At 43.4% G+C, this 21,423-nt stretch overlaps 1 protein-coding gene across 1 annotated transcript in view; it reads left to right on the top strand.

The window, feature by feature from the left end:
• Nucleotides 1-5,042: 5,042 nt before the first annotated feature.
• LOC117060742 (transient receptor potential cation channel subfamily V member 6-like) overlaps nt 5,043-21,423 on the top strand; it is a 33,322-nt gene continuing 16,941 nt past the window's right edge. Inside the window, exons 1-3 of the mRNA XM_033173257.1 lie at nt 5,043-5,185; nt 20,133-20,230; nt 21,110-21,232. Coding sequence (XP_033029148.1) covers nt 5,043-5,185; nt 20,133-20,230; nt 21,110-21,232 — 364 coding nt within the window. The remainder of the gene's footprint in view (nt 5,186-20,132; nt 20,231-21,109; nt 21,233-21,423) is intronic.

Here is a 21,423-nt window from a genome sequence, read left to right on the forward strand (position 1 = left end):
GTCTAGAACGAGTTCTTAATAAAATTGCTTGCTTTATCCCTGGGCACACCAGCAGAATCAGGTTTGCCCACTATTGAATTGAGAGATAATAAAGGCATAACTCGGTATTGGTGCAGACTGAATGAAATGGCTGCCTCAAGACTCCCAAATAAGCAAAGGTAAAGGTAAAGGGACCCTGACCATTAGGTCCAGTTGCGGATGACTCTGGGGTTGCGGCGCTCATCTCACTTTACTAGCCGAGGGAGCCGGCGTACAGCTTCCGGGTCAGGTGGCTGGCATGACTAAGGCACTTCTGATGAACCACAGAAGCACACGGAAACGCCGTTTACCTTCCCACCAGAGCGGTACCTATTTATCTACTTGTACTTCATGCTTTTGAACTGCTAGGTGGGCAGGAGCTAGGAATGAGCAACGGGAGCTCACCCCGTCTCGGGGATTCGAACCGCCGACCTTCTGATCGGCAAGCCCTAAGCTCTGTGGTTAAACCTACAGCGCTACCTGCGTCCCTCCCAAATAAGTACCGGTACTTGTATGAAAAACTGAAGCTAGTGATGGGCAGGGCACAGAGATATATGTGAAGAAGATCTGCCAGGGTAGAATTTATCTGCATAAAAATTTCTACAGAGTATGTGACCGTGCTTGACTTTCAACTTGGTTTGAATCAGCAAATTACATTTATCCTGGGATGGGGAATTAATTAATAGTAATTTTTAAAAATCCCCTCAGTGATATCCTGCTATTCAAATCCGGAACCATCAAATTCAATGGTATTTAACATTGCCTACCCACAACTGAGAAAAGCTTTCGCAGAATTAAGATTTCAACAGATGCTATCTGCTTATTTGGACGGCAGGTATCATCATATCCCTGTAAGAAACAGATTGTGCATCCGTGGAAATGGCTGTAAAGGGGATTTAGTACATTGTTTATTGCCCTGGCTGCTCTATGCTTCTCCTAGAAAGAACTTGCTATCTTATCTTGTGCTGCATTGTAAAGGTAAAGGTAAAGGGACCCCTGATCATTAGGTCCAGTCTCCAACGACTCTGGGGTTGCGGCGCTCATCTCGCTTTATTGACCGAGGGAGCTGGCATACAGCTTCCGGGTCATGTGGCCAGCATGACTAAGCCGCTTCTGGCGAACCAGAGCAGCGCAAGGAAACACCGTTTACCTTCCCACCGGAGTGGTACCTATTTATCTACTTGCACTTTGATGTGCTTTCAAACTGCTAGGTTGGCAGGAGCAGGGACCGAGCAACAGGAGCTCAACCCGTCACAGGGATTTGAACCACCTACCTTCTGATCGGCAAGCCCTAGGCTCTGTGGTTTAACCCACTGCAATGTAGTGGGTGGCCAATACAGAACACAATAATATACTTGCTTTCTGATGAACGTTAAGAATAGATCCTCTCCTGCTGCACTGTTTGCCATTGCAGTGAAGAAAATCAGAAAGAAAATCAGTGAGAAACTTGAGCCGAATGTCAGTAATTGGTAAAGGTGACTCGTTAATTTTAGCAAGCTGAATTTAAGAGTACCGGTAGCTCCGGGAAGTGTTAAGGTTTATTTTAATTTTGATTGCGTTTTAAATGAGCTGTATGTTTTATCCATATTTTATGTCTGTGTTAATAAATTGCTTCTAAATTGTTGTTGTTATAACTATTACTACTAGTAGTGGTGGTAGTAGTACTCCTGAGAGTTGCTCCTGGAATTCGTTTGCCTCAGGTGGCAAAATAACTTGGCCAGCTTTGCATGCTTTGCACATTGCTTTGAGAGGGATAAGGAGAGGGACATCATTTGTTTAGGCAGCAGAATTATCTTGGACCAACCCTGGCAGCCACTACGGTTCTCCTCAAAACCTAAAACACATTTCCCTCAAGCATGCTGCATAAGATGAAGCTAGAAAAGCATTATCCCCAAAGTTTTATTATTATTACAGGTGTTTTTTTAATGATTTATCATACTGTTAGCATTCTGTTTCATTTTGCAGACAGCTGTTAATATAAAAGGTTTATGCAACTTCAGGTTATGTTGTTTTATAGTATTTGAGGTGGATTTGCTGCAAAACATGATAGGCATCATCCAGCAGGTGGGCTAGATGACATTAGTCATACCCAATGCCAAGCCAAAACTCACTTATGCCTGAAATCAATAAAGTTGTGGCCTAATTTGAACCTGGTAACCTTGTCTGTGGTCCTTTCAGTGTCACGAGGGTGTTGGGTTCACAGCGCCCGGGCATGCAAGTCCGTTGCCTGAATAGGGTTATCTAAAGGTACTTCCTTTTGAAAACAATGACAGAATTATGGGAAGGTGGAGAAAACAATAACATAGACTGCAGGGCAGAGACAACAGGGAGAGACTACTGACAACAAGACAATTAATCTGCTGTAAACATGAGCATAATTAGTCTCCTATGACGCTTGAACCCAAATTTAAGTAGCAAAAACCTTAATACTTTATGAAGACCCAAGAACGCCCAGACAGAACGCTCTGGGAAGCTTAGAAGCAGCAGAAAGCATGAAGGCAACAGAGATTCTCCATTATGAGTCCCCAACATCTGGTAGCATCCAGAAGTATTATGCTCCTGAAAACAGAAGCTTAATTTCGCTACAACGAAGGAGCCTCTAGGAAGCTCCCTGCCCCACAAAACAATTTCTTTTTTGCGCTGTTGAGCTACACTGCCCCAAAATGTCATGGGTCCATTGCTCTAGACCTGGGGGCTGGAAGTGTGTTGGTAAGCAGTGCTGCTCTGTGCCAGCCTCTTCTGCCCAGTGAGCCCAATCTGCCACGATGCCAGGCAGAGGCACATCTAGGCTCCCTTGCGTCCTTGGCAAGGAGATGTTGGTTACCCAGAGCAGCGAAAGAGCAGCCCAGGGAGCGGCCGCCTCCCCTCTCATCCATTCAGCAGCGCAATGGTGAGGACTGGGGAGTGAGGAGAAAGAGCTGGGGGCAACGTTTTACACTCAAACACTGCCCAGCTACTGGAGATGTAATAGGGAAAATGCTTCTTTGAAACATATATTTATGCAATGCCTGACGCCTACAAATTTTTGGAGGAAAATGTTAGGATGTATAAATTTCCCCAATTTTGGGGTGTGGGGGGGGGAATTAAAATTATCAGATGGTAATATTATTTTAAACCATATACCTACTATATGGGGATTGACAATGAGTCGACGCAGATGGACTTTCAGCGCCATTACTTCTTCCAAAACACTCAGATAGATTCATCTGAATGATAATACCATGCCCCCCTTCGAACAAGGTACACCAGACATGACAACTATTGCAACATACAAACAGATTGCTTTTAGACACAGATTGTGCATGGATAAATATAATGAAATTTGGAATCCTTCTAGAAAAAGTATAATGTCTTTTTAATAAGTTGTTGGAATAATTGTATTACTTATACATCCATGGGTGTAGCCAGAGGACAGCTGCCTCCCCACCCATCAAGTAAATAAATAAACTTAACTAAAAGTAGAAATTGTAGAAAGATTTTGGCACATTTTTTCTGAGCACTTGGGGTCAAAAGTAAGTAATTTAAAACGACTGTTGTTGCGACATTTCGTTCTGAATCTGCTACACCCATGTATGCACCCATATATTATTGTATTACGATCTCAAGTATTTTTAATGATTTTTTTCACCCTTCCACTGAAAATTTTAAATACAATTTATTTTTAAAATAATTTTTATTTGATTTTACAAGCATAGAATTATAACAAGACAAAATACATATGCATATTTAGAGATTTCTCTGAATCTCCAGACTTCCCACCCTCCCCTCCATGGGTCCTATTGTCAACCTTTTCAATTGCATATTATTTCACAATCCTTATCTTGTATCTCTCCATATTGTCCATGGTATTTGCTACATTACAAGTGTTATTAGAATCCTGCTCATGTTTTCATTAAAATTTTCCATTCTTTATTGAAGTTTTTTGTCTTCTTGCTTCCTGAGCTTTCCAGTCAATTTTGCCATTTCAACATGCTCCAACACAGGGCCAGATTTAGGTTCGATGAGGCCCTAAGCTATTGAAGGTAATGGGGCCCTTTATAAGTCCAGCTGTCAATTGTCAACAACAAATTGTCGCTGTTTTTTGTGTTTAATATACACTATATGGTAATTTATGGACCTAATAGTCCTAAAGTCATTTGCACATAACAAAGTCATTTGCACGTAACAAAATATTTATTTTATAAAATGTAATTGTTGAACTGAAATACAATTAAGAAGTATATTAGGCTAATTAGTGAAAAATTTGGAGGGGGCCCCAAGAGAGAGGGGCCCTAAGATATAGCCTGTTTAGCTTATAGGAGGGCACTGCTCCAGCAACTTGGTTTGCCATTCCTCTCTGGTAGGGACTTTATCTTCTTTCCATTAATTAATTTATTTTTGTAAGCAAAGCCACGTTGCTCTATCCTGGATGGCGTGGGACACAGACTTGTGGTGCGTCCCCACCGTCTGCTATTAGAGAGGCATCATTCCTGAAGTATGACGGTGGCCTGCTCCAGATCTGCCCGGGGGCGCTCGAGGCAGCCCCAAGCCCTTGCAACTGCCCTCAAGACCGGCCAGCCGGCCGGCAACTCCCCGGGCCCAGTGCCCGCCCCTTCCCCGCCTGCTATATCTTACCTTGTGTTCCCGCCGCCCTTTTCCCGCCCCAAAAGCGCGCAGATGCTGTTCAGAGTCTCGCCGGAAAGCTTTACGCGCACTCGCTAAAGCCGAGAGCGAGGCGAAGGAGAAGCCGGCTCCGGACGCCCAACTCCTCTTCGCGGGCTCGACGCCCCCGAGGTGCTCCCTGAGTGAGGGGAGCCCTTTTTGTGGAGCCCACGGCTTCCCTTCGACTCCTTTTTGCCTCAAGAGAGGCGCGCACCGTCGCGGCGCTCGAGGGACGCGGTGGGTTCAGGGCAGGGTCACTGGGCAAAGTGAGTGGGCAAAGGAAGGCAAGACACCCCGGCGCCGGATTCCTCTGAGGCCGCTGCGGCTGGCTGCTTTTTTATTATTATTTGTGGCGCTGCCAAAGGGGAAGGTAGGAAGGAGCCATGGGGGTGCCCGTGCCTGGAGAGAACGGCCTCTTGGGTGCCTTCTGGAAGAGGCTGCGGCGCACCTGCAGACCCGGCGGCGGCCCGGGAGGCAGCGGCGGGCGGCGGAGCGCCGACGAGATACACCTGCTGCAACAGAAGAAGTAAGTGAGCGCTGGCGGCGGGCGACCTGCAGTCGACATACCTGCCTAGCAAGGGGGGGGGGGGACGGCCAGGGCTGCTGCACCACCTCGGAAGAAGCACGAAGGCGCGGGGTACCACTTTACCATGCGCCGCTAAGTTGGCGCCTTGCAGCTAGAAAGCTAGCTCAGCAGGGCATGGGGAGGGCTGGGACATGTTTAAGGCATTTGAACAGAATGTCTCCTTCCCAGTATATCTTGAAGGAGCGTCTCCACCCCCCATCGATCTACCCGGACCCTGAGGTCCAGCGCCGAGGGCCTTCTGGCAGTTCCCTCACTGTGAGAAGCCAAGTTACAGGGAACCAGGCAGAGGGCCTTCTAGGTGGTGGCACCCGCCCTGAATGCCCTCCCACCAGATGTCAGAGAACAACAACTACCAGACTTTTAGAAGACATCTGAAGGCAGCCCTGTTTAGGGAAGCTTTTAATGTTTGATGAATTATTGTGTATTAATATTTTGTTGGAAGGTGGCCAGAGTGGCTGTGGAAGCCCAGCCAAGATGAGGGGGGTATAAATAAATTATTATTATTATTATTATTATACCTCCCTCAGGATTCTGCCATCACGTTTTGCTTTGTATATGGAAATAGACTGCACCTCTAAGGGGCATGAGAATTATAATGGCATGTTTCTCTTCCACACCAAATGCTTTCATCACAGAGGTGTCTATCCTTCCCTTGGTACTTGGGGGGGGGGGGCTGCATCCCTCGAGCAAATGGGAGGTATCCATCTCCCCCAGTGAAAATAGGCATGGGGTGTCTGGTTCAGATAGGAACGCAGCAGGTTTAAAACCCATTTTCCCACATGACAGTGTGCCAACCTGAATTGCATCTTACATGCGCCTTTTACGTTCTGTGTGAATGCCATTGAGACTAGGGTTTGTATCAGTCTGGTTTTGCTCTTTTCCCCTCTTCAGGAAAAAGTATGTGTGTGTATTGAAGGAATATACTTCTAGATACAGATATCCCTCTTGGGTGAATAATTAATGATTAAATGACAAAAACAAGAAAAGAAGAAAGAGACAATCCCGTTCATTTTAGTACCATTTAAAAAAATTATTTCATAAAATTTATACACTGCTTAGAATCACGGAATTGTGGGGTTGGAATGCACCAGGGGGGTCATCTAGTCCAACCCCCTGCAATGCAGGAATCTTTTTACCCAACGTGGGGTTTGAATTCACAATTAAGAGAGATTAAGACTCTCACGCTCTACTGACTGAGCTGTTTTGCTAGCTTGATGGTAAAAAACACATCAAAGTGGTTTACAAAAAGAATGAAGCAATAAAATTTGGTAAAACCAGTTAAGAACAACTACTTAAACATTTTAAAATTTAAATCAGCAATAAACTAAAAAACAAAACACACCAACATTCTAGATATCTGGGTAGGCTGGTCTAAACAGAAATGTTTCTAGCACCAGGTCTGTCTACAGCATATCCGTGGTGCAAAGGTCGTCCCTCCCTGTTTCCCAGAGTTGTCTACCTTTTGGGGGGGAACCCCGAAGTTGTTGACCTTTTTTTAGGAAGGGTTCCCCAGAGTTGTTGACCTTTTTTTTTAGGGAGCTGACACCGTACTTACACATTGTCTCTGACAAGCCCTTAGAGCAAAATAAATTGAAAAGGCAGAAATTCTAATAAAGTCCTCAATTCCAAAGCAAGACACATTCAAGACTCGGTAGTTCTTCAAATTCATCCTCATGATTCAAATCACCACATATCAAAAAGAAAAAGTTAAAGCAATCACCAGTTTGTTGTTCTTTAAATAAATTGATAAAGACACAGAAAATGAAGTTCCCGGCCAATTTGTGTTTAAGTACAAAGCTGACGTTTGCAAATATTGTGGGGGGTGGGGTGGGGGTTGGTGAAAAGCATTGACATCTTGAACCTAAAAAGGACCCAAAACTTGGGTCACAAAGGCTGCAGCCCTAACTGCACTTACCTGAGAGTAAGCCCTGCTTATTCTAATAGGACCTTAAAACCTGCCCTCGTCTTTAAAAGGACTTTTTGTTGGTGTTTGTTTGTTTTTAACCACTAACGGCTTGGAGAGCACGCTCTCAAATCCATCCGAACTGAGTCCTAATTGTAGTGCACCCCCTCAGCTTTCCCCTCCCACCGCCCCAAATCTGAATGAATCCCTCCTCCACCTTTTTCCTCAATGGAAGGGACGGGGGCTGACGTTCTCGGCGCCCCCCCCTCCCCGCCCCCTGCGCTGGGCAGCTTGAGGCTTGCTTGCCGTGCAGGCTTCCTCAACAGTCCCGCTACTGGCGCAGGGCAGGCAGGAGGGCGAAGGGCGCTGTGTAGCTTTGCGCGCTACCACTGCTGCCTCCTCTCCCAGGCAGGAAGCGAGAGAGCGCGGCTGGCCGTAGGAAGAGTTGCCACTGCCCAGCATGCCCTCACAGCTGTTCCCGGTTGGTCCCGGACTCCTGCTGCTGGGCGCCCCTGATGGGTGGACGCCATGGCGCAGGGCACCACTAACCCTAATGGGTAAGACGGCCCTGTTTAGCACCCATAACATTGTGGATACATTCATACTTCATTACTAACCATATTAATGTTATCAATTATCAGCACAAATATAATGATAATGCACATTTCCCAAAGTCTGAAAGAATTGTAGAGTTGCAAAGGGACCATGAGAGTCAGTCTTCTCCAACTAACTCCCTGCAGTCCAGGAATCTTTTGCCCAACGTGGGGCTGAAACCCACAACCCTGAGATTTAGTGACTCATGCTGTACTGACTGAGCTATCCCAGGGGATAATAAATTGACCTATTTTTGCCATGTACCATATGCAGTATTGGGACCCACTAAATAAATAAATAAATAAATAGAGCAATGTGCTCTACGTGGGGCTACCTTTGAAGGTGACCCGGAAACTACAACTAATCCAGAGTGTGGCAGCTAGACTGGTGACTGGGAACGGCCGCCGAGACCACATAACACTGATCTTGAAAGACCTACATTGGCTTCCAGTACGTTTCCAAGCACAATTCAAAGTGTTGGTGCTGACCTTTAAAGCCCTAAACGGCCTCGGTCCTGTATACCTGAAGGAGCGTCTCCACCCCCATCGTTTAGCCCAGACACTGAAGTCCAGCACCAAGGGCCTTCTGGCGGCTCCCTCACTGCGAGAAGCCAAGTTACAGGGAATCAGGCAGAGGGCCTTCTCGGTAGTGGCACCCGCCCTGTGGAACACCCTCCCACCAGATGTCAAAGAGAAAAACAACTACCAGACTTTTATAAGACATCTGAAAGCAGCCCTGTTTAGGGAAGCTTTTGATGTTTAATAGATTATTGTATTTTAACATTCTGTTGGAAGCCGCCCAGAGTGGCTGGGGAAACCCAGCCAGATGGGCGGGGTATAAATAATAAATTGTTGTTGTTGTTGTTAATAGAATCTGTTGTATTGTATTGAATACATAGTGTACAACTAGTGAGTTGGGCAGAGACACAGGTGTTCTTGACAAATAATAATTGTTGGGCAGGGAAAAATATGAAGATCCCCGTCCCCTTACTGTCCTCCCTTCTCTGGCCTCAGGAGAAAAGCAGTGCTTCACAGATTATACTGCACAGCATTCCTTAGATGGAAGTAAGCTCACTCATGTACCGGTACTTGTAACACAATCAGTTCTCACACCAAATATGACTGCCTTGAGGGTTTTTTTTTGTCTCCTGTGCATTGCCTGAGGTTCTTAATCTCCTGTGCATTGCATTCATTTGCTGGCTGGCACTGGCTTCTGGAAGAGGGCGCATTACTACACCGATCGTAACAGTTTCTCTTTGAAAACAACAACTTAATGACCTAAGAAAGTTCGCTCTTACAAGAGATCTGGTTGTGCTTGTTATAGAAGAGCTGCCTCCAACTCAAAACACATTTTACTCTCTGGATAACAAGTTAAAGGTTGGTGGAAAGGATACTGCACTTTCACGTTGCATCTATATATGTGTGTGTGGAAGCTGCATTTTCATGTACTAGCATCAATATGTGTTTGCGCCTACTTTGGAGATTTAACTTGTAAAGAGCTGGTGGGAGAGGACAGAAGCATGGCAATTCTTTCAATATAGAGTGATAAAGTTTTGGAAATGCATTCCCTCAGATAGATAGATATTTATTATTACGGCCATTGGCCCATCACGCACGATTTTCCAAACAACATATGTATACTTAGCCTTTCTACTTAGAACTTCGAAAGGACTTTGAAGTAACAGACTAAGCAGTGAAATTACAACATAAAACATCACCCCCTATTTATATAAATAGGGGGTGATGTTTTATGTTGTAATTTCACTGCTTGGTCTGTTACTTCAAAGTCCTTTCGAAGTTCTAAGTAGAAAGGCTAATCAAATCACTCCAAAAGGCAAAATAGAGACAATAATTTACTAGGAACAGCTATCAGAAAATCAGAGAATACCCTAATCAATAGGGACAACTAGAACATGTCTATTTTTCCTGTCTATTTTTTTTGAAGAGGATGAAGGTTTAACAGAACCAGCTTCTCTTTTATCCCCCTTCAAATTAGTTATGTCCCATTCATAGTTTCTTTACCCAACCAAGGATGACCCGAGACTGTGTTTGCACCTGAGACAGAATATCCAAATGCAAACCACCTCAATCCAGCAATATGCACCTGGTCAAAACATATGTTGCACACACAGATGTGTGTTGTTCCGACTAGGTGTGCCGTTATTCAAGATGTTTCCTCTCAAGCATCTTCATTGATCCGTTTGGTACTCATAAACCATTCTGCTTTATCAAAGTGTGGGGACCACACACCCTCAAGGTGTCTTGTAAACTTGTTTGTAAAGAAGACTTAATTATTAATTCAATAGCTGGCCGTCTCATGCTGCTGAAAATTGATTGCCCGAGGTTGCTTTTCACACCTTCCTAAAAGGTTTTCATCACCATGTTTCAATAGGCGAAGCTTAATGGGGAAGGATGGGATGCAGATGTTGCTGGTTTTGTTCAGGGCTGTGCAAAATATGAACTGATACTTTACAGTGATGCTGGAGATTGCCTGTAAGAAAATGGTGAACAGCCTTGGCCCTCCTGTGAGAGTATTTTTGCTTGCAATGCTAAAGAATGCATTTCTTAAGGGCATTTTCAAAAGTCAAAGGCAGCCTTATCATGAGTCAAGCTGAGGTGGCTGTGTCAGGTTTTCGGTGTTGTTAAGAGCCGTTGAGTTGGAGATAAATAGGTTTGGCTAATTACTGTGCTCATTTCCATGAGGCTTGTGCAGGAGAACTGCCCGCTGTATTGCACTCTCTTGAGTTACTGAGGGCTCAGAGTGCCATTTTGAGTAAACTCCTCTTTAGGGATAAAAATGGTTTGGTCTGGTCCTGTTCACAAGTGACACTAAAAGCACCTTGACGACTTATTTTATGCCGTGATGAGTGAATGTTCTTAACACAAAGATTGCAGCTAAGTTTTTTTAGAACCTGAACTTAATGCCACCCCCAGTAGCTGTCTATATTGCCTATATTGACTCAAAAGCCAAGACTGGTATAGCAATAGAGATATTGCAAGAAAGTGAAATGTAGGTTACTCCTTAGAAATATTACTTCATCTAAATCACTCCAGAGAGAAATCTCAATCAACAAGAGTGCCAGGGAAGGAGAGAGTGTTATCAGCATCTTGGGTATCTGTTTCCCCAGATGTGCCTGGAATTGTCTTCTGCCAGAGACAGGATACAGGACTGAAGTTATTGTGTTCTCTATCATTTGTGCTTGAGCTGTAGTATTGAAGCCTATGATGTAAGTACAGTACATACATAACATTCTTTATTTCGGTCCAAAGAACCACAAAAACATTTTCAATAGCAAAATAAAACAAATACAGGGAAAGGATTCTAAGGCAGTCACTATGTTTTATCCAGAAAATGTAGGTTTCTGTTTCTTATAACTTTTGAGAGGAACCTAGCCATGGCAAAGGTAGTATAATTTGACATATCTCCTAGGAGGTACCGGTACTTAAGGTAGAAGGTTTAGGATTTTCCAGTTAAGTTTACCAATAGGGGGTTAATTAGTTGATCTCTGGCTTATTTGAACTGCTCACAGTGTAGTAGGATATGCTTCATAGAGTCAAGACCCTGAGAGCATAAGCAGAGCCTCTTCTGATAAGGTATACCAGACAGTCTGCCATTTAGTACTTCTGATGGAAATACATTTAGTCTGGCTTTGGTGAACAATCAGCGGTAGTTAGGTACAAACAGATTCATGAAATACGCTGGTAACTGAAAATCATGGCTATAGTGGATTCCAGATGCAAATAGTCCACAGGTTATATAAGATCTAGAGTGAATAATGCTATATGAAATATCACATAACCTCTGACTCAGGGATTTAAGGGAAATATTGCAGCCCAGATGTAAAAAGGATGGTGAAAGACCAACCGAGGAGGCTTTTCGGGCCATAGTTTTCGACCATGAGCTGATAGACTCCTCATTGGTTAGATGAAAAAGTAATCCCTTCCCCAGGCTGAGATCTTTAGCCAGTGTTTCAAGGCAGCCCACCACGCTTTGGTGGAAAGTGGGCATTCACCTGTTTCCAACAATAGAATTGAATTTGGGACACAGTTTGGGACCTGAAGTAGGGACCAAAGGAACTTAGCCTGGAACCCATCTAACTTAGGAAACAGACCATTGAACCAGACATCTGAAGCAGATTTCGCGTTAGCCCTTATGACTGATGGAACATAGTGACCACCTTTTGTGAAAAAGAAATGGAGTATAGCAAGTTTGCTCATCTCCACCTTCTGACCGATAGTCTGCCAGTGGCAATTCCAGGACTTTGTGTGGTGAAACAACAGCCCTAGGTACTGGAAGCATTTAGTCCGCTCTAGATTGTGGCCATTTACAAGGATAACCCATTTACAGAACAGTAATCTGAGAACTTCATTCGTTGGTATTTCAAGCCAGGTCTGGAACGAGAGAGGATGGCCGCATTGTCCACATATAGCAAAAGAGGGGTCTTTCGGATACCTCTTTTTGGGAGATGACCATCTGGGTTCATTAGACTTTCCTCGAAATCATTTAGGAAAAGGCTGTGGGTGCCAAAATACAGCCCTGTCATCCTCCCCCACCCATCTCAATACAACCCGAAAGTTAGCCCTGCAACCCACATCCAACCTGCAATTTGCTATCACCGTACAGAGCTTTAATAAGGAAGAAAAGTCAACGATGCAACTTATTTTTGCTTACAGGGTAGTGATGCCTATAATATTATGTACCTCTTCAGTTTTGAGCTTGATTCCAACCATGTCAACTCAGAAGCAAGTCTCATTCCGTTCAAGGAGACTTATTCCTGATCATTATTTACGGCTGCTGTTTCTATGCACAACCACACTTGGAAGATTTTATGTGTGTTTAGAATCAGGATACAATTGTTTGTAATAGAATTCTGTGAATGTTTAAAATGGTGTGACGTAAGTCTAATATAATTAAATGGCAGGATGATAAGTTAGTAGAATGGTCTGTATCCATTTATACTGTATGTGGGGGTACCAATTTTGAATACACCCCTCCCTCCAAAAAACCCACCTCCCTGCAAACAGCAGCCAAGCAGCAGAGTGAGAGGTTCTAGCCGAGATTTTGCCTGTTTGTGCTGGGTTTTTTTTATTTCCAGGAAATTTGAAAAACAGGGGAGGGTTTTAAAAATGTAATTCCTCTACTTATAGGCTCAAGTGATAAGGTCCATCCTATTACCCCAGAATTCTTTCACCTCATTCTGCTGCATGTGTTGACCAGACTAAAGATGTGAAACTATTAAATTAAATTAAATTTATACAGTGTGGGCTGGAATGTGGGTTGCATGGTTGTGAGTTCAGAATATGCTCCCCAACACAAAGCCAAGAGCAGTCAATTCCATACACTTGGCAATAAAAAATCATTGCGCTCCTCAAAGTCTTATTCTCAGTTGCGTATCTTGGCAATGCCACGTATTTGTGTTAGTTTACAAGGATTTCGGGTGTGGTTGGTTCTCTTTAGTCTCACCCATATCTATTTTTTTTTTCCATTTGAAGAGTTTACAAAGCAATTAAAATAAAGATCCCTGTGATTTTTGTAAGCACAAAACCAACTGTTTTATGCTTCAGAGCAGGGTCAGCCTGGTGATTTACAAAGGGATAGGGAGAACCTTTCATCTATAAGCCGATGAATACAATTTATCTCCCATTGTTAATTAGAAGTGGATAAAAACTGGTGACTGCTCTTGGTAATGCACGGTAGGTGTTTATTTTGTGGTAGCCTTTGTCTGTGAAAGCTGGGGAAGGTAAATTACATTGCTCAGTGGACAAGAGCTATGGACTTGAGAATATTGCAATCATGAATTACCTGGTTCGGTTCACACGTAACACTAAGCCAAACCCCTGCTTAGCATGCAAACGTGTGGGATACCCAGAGAGGAGACCATGGTTGCTTTGTTCCTCCCCGGTGGTCTTGTTGCTGTGCTGTGCTTTGGCTTAGTTTGTTGTCCAGACCTGAGCTCATGGCTTAACTCTCTCTTCTAACAAAGCAAGCTGTAACCAAGGGTCTGTTTTATGTTTTGCAACTGATGGCTTGCCTAGGTGAGTGAAACCGCAAGCCTGGTTTCCTGACTCCCAGAAGCACCAACCAGTACAGCCAGTGGGAGCTTGGGAATCCCAACAAGTTCTGGAAAGCCACAGGTTCATCAGTTCCTGTTCTAAGTGATCTCCAGTGCTAAGACTGACCTCTTTCACCTTCAGTTTTCAAGATGTATTTATTGTTCCTCCCAGCTACTCTCTCCTGTGTGAAAGCCATGTGCCTAGTTCACATGACTTGCACAAGAGTGTGGACATGTGGGGAGGAGCTTGCAACCACGTTGCTCCTCTCCAAACCTTTTCACTGCCATGCTGCTCCCAGCTAAACCAAGGTTTGGCTTAGCGTGTCACATAAACCAATCCACTGAGTCTGGAAGAACAATGCTGGCGAAAGGCAGTTAATTTTAGAATGAGGGAGAAATTAGCCGTATTCTGGCAACCACCATGCATTTCTGCAGTACAGACTCACAATCACAGGCCCAGCTCAACATGTCTGAGAAAATAAAAAGTCAAGCATATGTCTGAACCCAGGCTTGTGGTTTATCCCACTCCAGGCAAATGACAAGCTTCATCCAAGGTTTAATCTAGGCCAGGCAACCCCAACCTGCAGCCCTCCAGATGTTTTGGCCTACAACTCCCATGATCCCTAGCTAACAGGACCAGTGGTCAGGGATGATGGGAATTGTAGTCCAAAACATCTGGAGGGCCAAAGGTTGGGGATGCCTGATCTAGGCTCCACATGCAGCTGCTGGGTAACCTTGGGTTAGTCACACTTCTCTGAAGTCTCTCGGCCTCACTCACCTCACAGAGTGTTTGTTGTGGGGGAGGAAGGGAAAGGAGATTGTTAGCTGCTTTGAGACTCCTTAAGGGGAGTGAAAGGCAGGATATCAAGTCCAAACTCTTCTTCTTCCTCTTCTTCTTCCTCTTCTTCTTCCTCTTCTTCTTCTTCTCCTCATGGTTTATCTGCGGGAGACAAACCCCAAGCCCACTGCTTTGGTTCAATGGCAAGAGCCCATCTATGGAATGTCATCTTTTAAGGAAGACCCAACGATCACAGAGTTTCAGCCCAGAAATGAATCATCGCTAGTTCTGTGTGTCATGTTATCTTCCACCTGCAGGCAACTTGGGAGGCTCACAGGTTTCCTTACGGGAAAGCCGGCCTTACGGAAGATCTAAACAGCCAAAACTTGCAGTTTAGGGACAACCCTGGTTTCTCAAATGTCCCCAAAGACTGCTTATCCTGCAGCCATTTCAAAAACACTGTGAAAGTGAATAAATAGGTCAATGATTATTAGCATGGCCATAAAACCTGAAATAAATAAATGTCATTGTACTGATGAGTTACTAATTACAGAAACTGACAAGGGTTCCTGTTTGATGGCCAGCACCTTGCTTACTGGCAAAAATTCCTCTCCTCTTTCCCAGGGACACTCTCCAACCACAATCACATTGCTCCAGTTAGGCTTTTCATTCCGGACTGAAGCAGAAGGGTCTGCTCTGAGGTTTGCCTGCTGGTTTACTTGTCCAGAATAAACCTGAACCCGGAACCGTTTCATGTAGCATTTTGTAAATAGCTCTAGGAGATAACCTGGTTTCGAACTACATTTGGAGAACTACATATCGAGACACAGGGCTGCCGCTGAAGATGGCATCTGCGCATTGAGTTATCTTCTGAAACGTGTAGTAGCAGCAGTTAACTTTGTTTTAGGTTCTCCTGCTTCACAACATGAGCTGCCATTTATAGGGGCACAGAAACACACCAGATGATGTGGGAGGATGCAGATATCCTGAACAGAAGGAGATGCTTGAAAACTCTCTTAAAGTAAATAAATGAATAACTCTCTTAAAGTAAATAAATGAACCACCAAGCTCTGCCTTCCAAGCCTTGGAGAACTTAGACGTTCCCTTTTCTGTACCGGCAACGTGCATTTTTTAAAAAAATTGTTGCTTCTTGGTGGAAGAAACTGGTGTGGGCTTCATGTTAACAACACATCTGCTACCCCACTGTCAGGTTGTAGATGTGGCTTAGGGAGCCATAACTGCACTGCATGCCGATGTTTGTCAAAAGTTTGTTTTTTGCTTTTCTGATTTGTTTCACTTGGCTTTTGGCATTTGCAGACAAGTGATTTTAATTACTCCAGGAAGAGTGCTACATTGTATAATAAAATCCTGGTTTATAGTTATTTGTATTACGGTGCCAAAGAGTTTGTCTGGTCAGGTGCCAGGAAACTCAACAAGGAGCCAGCTGTTGCTTTTGAATACGGAGAGTAAGTACAGTATTCCCTCAGTATATGTGGAAACTTTAAGGTGGAACATCCCAGTGGTTAGTGTGTTGGTTCTGTTATGAACTGCAGAGCTTCTAATTCCACTGTTGACTTGGGGTCCTAGTTATTTTAACTGAGGCACAACTCCCTCACCGTACCCCATCAAGTAGTTACTTAAAAATAATATGACGGCAAAGATATCGGTTATGAACTATGATCCTTCTGGGTTGTATCTTGTCTACTTTCCAGTAATCCAAGTAATCCCTGTGATTTCCTCAAGATTTAAAATAATATTAATGCTTATTATTAGTGATGTACCCCCAAAACAAGGTGTGGCATGACACACATAATGATACAAACTCTGCCCAGTGGGCTCTCAGTCTATTTATTCAACAAAGAATGAAATGCCTAAATACACAATATTCGAGCTTCAATAGTAAATACTCCTGGAGTTAGACCAGTTATCTGTTTAAATGTTTATACCACCCTCCTAAATTAATAAATCATAAAGTCGGAACAGATTTGCATAAATTTAGAACCAGATCAGAGATTTTGTTGGTGTGTGGATTTTAATGCATTGATGGGTAGACATAACAAACAATGAACAAATGCAGTTCTTTAGACAACGATGATGCAAATATTCTGGACAGATATTCACAGGATAAGGTTATTTACAAATAAGAGAAAATTCTCTGTTCTATCATATGCACACATCTGTTACATTGCCAAAGTGGGGGGCTTCTGGGTAAAGAAAAAAAAAGGCCATTACTCTTGTTTATCGTAGTGTAGTTGATTCTATCTTTGCTTCATATAACATAACTTACATGTAACAAATATTTTTGTTGTAAGTACTCTCATGTATGTATTTTAATACATACTAGGAACGTATATTTTCCCTCAAAATAATATTTAAATGCCCCTCCCCTGAATATTCCATTTAAATGCATATTTTGCTAAGTTTGAATAACCATGAATTGCATGGCAACATTCAGAATAACATGAAACTTGGAATTTACCTTTTCTAAAGCCATAGAGGGCCCAAGCTGATAAGATTTTCCTAGATTTCGTTTTAACTGTGAATTTCCAGTATCCAAACCCGGTCATTGTCCTTTACAACACTATTGCTGGAAAGCAAACACTAGTTATGTTGTTTTCTTGGTTTTATTATCTATACTGATGCAGAAACTGTTGTAGCAACCGTTGTAGCATTCTGTTGCAACAAACCCTTTAAAGACCTTTTGGGAAAGGGAAAACGAGGATCACTTACTTTTCCCCCCCTTTTCTCTTGCTTTGTAAAAGAATTGTACTTTTGTGGCTTTCTTTGCCGCGATTGTTTTGTTGACTGGAAGAAAAATAGATGATCATAGAATTGTAGAGTTGGAAGGGACCCCGAGGCTCATCTAGTCTAACCCCCTGCAATTCAGGAATATGCAGGGAATCGAACCTGTGACCTTGGCATTATCAGCACCATGGTCTAACCAAGTGAGCTATCCACAAGCTCTCATGCATCACCTTCAACAGACTTTCCTAAACAGTGGTCCACAGACCACCAGTGATCTGTGAGCTTCATTCAGGTGGTCTGTGGCATGTCCGTAAAAACAAACAAACCCAACAACAATTAAAAATCATGCAGCATCTTTCACGGTGCATTTCAATTATTACAACAGGCAGAAAAATCATTAAGTGGCCCACCAAGACACTCGGCAATTTTCTGTGGGGGAAATTTTGGGACTACTTCCTGCAACACCAGCTATGTTTATAAGCATTTACTTGGCTATCATTTAAACTCACAGAGAGCATTTAATTAACGGTCAAGGCAAATCTAAGGAATAAGAGTTTATTGAAATGGTGTTCATGGCTAAGAATGGCGGGTTATGAAATTCCCGCCAAGTTTTTTAAAAAAAGGCTTATTCCCAAGTTGCGTGTGTAGGATTGCAAGCAATGACTTGCCCAATGCTACAAAGGGATTTCAGCTGCTCTAGTGGATAAGAGACTGAAGTTAAGGGGCTAAATCCTCCCCTCTGCCATCATGAGATTGTTAAATGGTCTTAGTCAAACCACTCATGTAATATGAGGGTGATAATAATACTGATAATGCCACAGGGTTGCCGTAAAGGTCACTGTGAGATAATGTATGCAAAACACTCCATCTGAAAGTACTATTTAAGATGATAAATGTTATTGCTTGAAATTGGCTTGCGTTTAAAGGGAAGTGCTTTGTTCGTGACCATAATACATTTGGGGAAAGGTCTGAGGGAGATGAGACCAGCTCTGTCTAGTCATTAAGAGGCCATAACTCCCATAATTTGGTATGTGTATACTTCATTCATTTATTATCCAGAAAGCAGAATGGCTGTAAGCCATTAACTCTCAGGGCTTCTCTAATACAGTGGTACCTTTGTTCTCAAACTTAATCCATTCTGGAAGTCTGTTCCAAAACCAAGGCGCGCTTTCCCATAGAAAGTAATGCAAAACGAATTAATCCGTTCCGGACTTCTAAAAACAACCCCTAAAACAGCAATTTAACATGAATTTTACTATCTAACGAGACCATTGTTCCATAAAACGAAAGCAATAATCAATGTACTGTACAATAAATTAAATAAAACAGCATTGTAGATGATAAAAATGAAAAATTATTATTTTTTCTTACCTGCACTGATGATAGTCATTGTTTGGATGGGGGGCTTTTATCGATTTCCTGCAGTCACACCAATCAATCAGTCAGTCAGTAGCTGAACTGGGATCCACGCAGTCACAAAAACAAATTAACTGAAAAAGCCTCAAAACAAAAAAACGCAAAATAAATAGCAAAAACAAAAGCACCAAATATAAGCTCCAAATATCACCTTAGAACACTGCAATTGGAAACGGAAGGCTTGAATTACAATTGGGGGGGGGACGCAAATTAGCAGCGCAACAGGAAACACAGGGGGACTCAAAATGGAGCACATTCGGCTTCTGAAAAAAGGTTTGGAAACCGGAACACCTACTTCCGGTTTTGCAGTGTTCGGGTTCCAAGTTGTTTGTGAACTAAGCTGTTCGGAAACCAAGGTACCACTGTATCCTCAGGGTGCTGGAACCCCTAGGAATGGACGCTGGTTGTGTTTGCTCATTTCCCCTCCTCTGTTGTTTGTATGTAAACACTGCATAAATAAAAGGTTAGTAGTTCTTGTTACAGGAAGGCAGATCCCTCTCTTGTAGGGGGGGGGGTGAGGCAGGGGTTTCTCTGGTCTTCCTCCAACCCCCTCCATAGCCATTCCACAGGTTTAAAGGTCTTGATCTTGTTGACAATCCTTGACCCTCTTCTGCTGAGATTTAAAAGCTAGTTAGAGCCAGTTGCCTGATATCCGTGCACTTGCTGCTTGTGGAACTGTGTGGCATGAGGATGGCTGACTGGTAGAATTCCTCCCAAGTTGCATAAACTCGTGAAGAGTTTTGTTCCTTGCATTCGGAATCAGAAAAGAAGAAAGCCTGTTCAATAGCAGAGTAGTTTTAATTCCATCAGGGTACGCGCTTGTGATATGTTCAGACTTAAAGGGCACCCGGTTTGCTACTGGTATAAAGCAGCTACTGAATTGTAATGCATGTCACAATGACTGACCACACAACTACTGGGGGGGAAATGACTCTTGGAGCATAACAACCCCAGTTGGGCGCATTTGAGGTTTTCCGGAAAGCCAACCCCATAATACTTTTACTAGTTTCTAGAGTGCTTCCTTGCTGCGTTTGTGGCAAAAGACTAATTGCAGCCATAAAACCCTGTTGGATCTGCATCTTTCTTCAGCCTCTGTACTGCCCCTGTGTGGCCTCAGATAAATACTGCAGAAGCTGATAAGTCTCTTCATTTGTCATATGGATTGCTGTTTTTTTGCTCCTCTCTTTTGTCAGATTCTGGATTTCTGCAAACACCACAGGATCATACCTGTTGTTGTTATTATTATTCCTTCCCTTTCACACCCTTTCCTTCCATCCTCATGAGGGGAGCATATGCTGTCAGCCCCCATAAGTAACATTGAACTTCAAGAGCTAATTTCTCAACTGGAGCAAAATATGAATAGTTTTTTTTCTTCTTTCTCTCTCTCTCTCACCTGCAGGATCTGGGAGACTCCACTCCTCCTGGCTGCCAAGGAGAACAATGTCCAGCTCATCAGGAAATTGATCTCGGATGGTTCCTGTGATGTTTTGCAAAGAGGTACTTATCCTAGACCCCTACCAATGAGAGTGGTGCATGGTCCACTGAAGAGCCACGTTAAAATAAATTGCCTTGACCTATCATAGAATCAAATAATTTTAGAGGTGGAAGGGACCATGAGGGTCATCTAGTCCAAACACCTGCAACGTTTTAGCTTTGGTTCTGCCCAATTGAATTGGTACTGCAGCCTAGATTGTACTATCTAGGCTGGTGCCCTAAGCCGGTGAGACACTTCTCAAATACCCCATATCACTTGGGTACATTCTTTATCTTTATTTGTAATTACAAGCCAAACTAGAGGGATAGGGGAAGCAGCCCCCCCCTTTTTGGTCACATGGCCACCACGTTAACAAAGGGAGGGTCAGGGAGTCGAAATTTTCACAACAAAAGGGAGCATATGTGTGGGGGGAACTAAACCGTCCCTTGTCCCCTGCCTGTCACAAATGAGATGTAGCCAATGTGGTGCCCTCCAAATGATAATTGGATTACAGCTCCAGAAAGCATGGCCAAAGGTCATGGATGATGGAAGTTGTAATCCGAAAGGGCAAGGATGTTGGAAGTTGTAGTCCAGCAACATCTGATGAACACCACATTAACTATCCCTGACTTACACTCTTATTTCTGCCCACTTCTACCAGAGTTTGAGTTGGGAGAAAAGTGTCTGAAACAATGGAATTTGGGGAGGGAGCATGCAACTTTGCTCACTCACTCACACGTCCCTTTTTCACTATAAAAATCAGAACTTTTCATCCACCCACGAGCTTAAATGTGAACAAGTCAGGCACCTGGAATGCATAGCTGTCGCTGTCATGATGTCTAGCTCGGCCCTAAGTGCAGCTCAGTCTTAGGTGACCTTTGTGTTTTCCTCGTCCTGTGCAGGAGCGGTGGGGGAGACAGCCCTGCACATAGCTGCTCTCTACGATAACACGGAAGCTGCAGAGGTGCTCCTGGAGCTGGCTCCAGAACTCATTAATGAAAAGATGACGTCAGAACTCTATGAAGGTAATTGCTGGCAAAATGCATGTTGCAATTCGCGTAGAAAAAGATGAGCAGTTACAATATTTGCAAACTCGTATCATAATGTGAAACGGATAACAACAGACAAAATGCATGTATGACAATGAGTGGAAGTTTGTCCTTTTGCAATAGCTGGTAAAGGGTAGTGCAGAAGAAGTGCAGCAGAAATGGTTTTA

Source organism: Lacerta agilis, chromosome 16 (genome assembly GCF_009819535.1).
Source record: "Lacerta agilis isolate rLacAgi1 chromosome 16, rLacAgi1.pri, whole genome shotgun sequence".
Lineage (NCBI taxonomy): Eukaryota > Metazoa > Chordata > Lepidosauria > Squamata > Lacertidae > Lacerta > Lacerta agilis.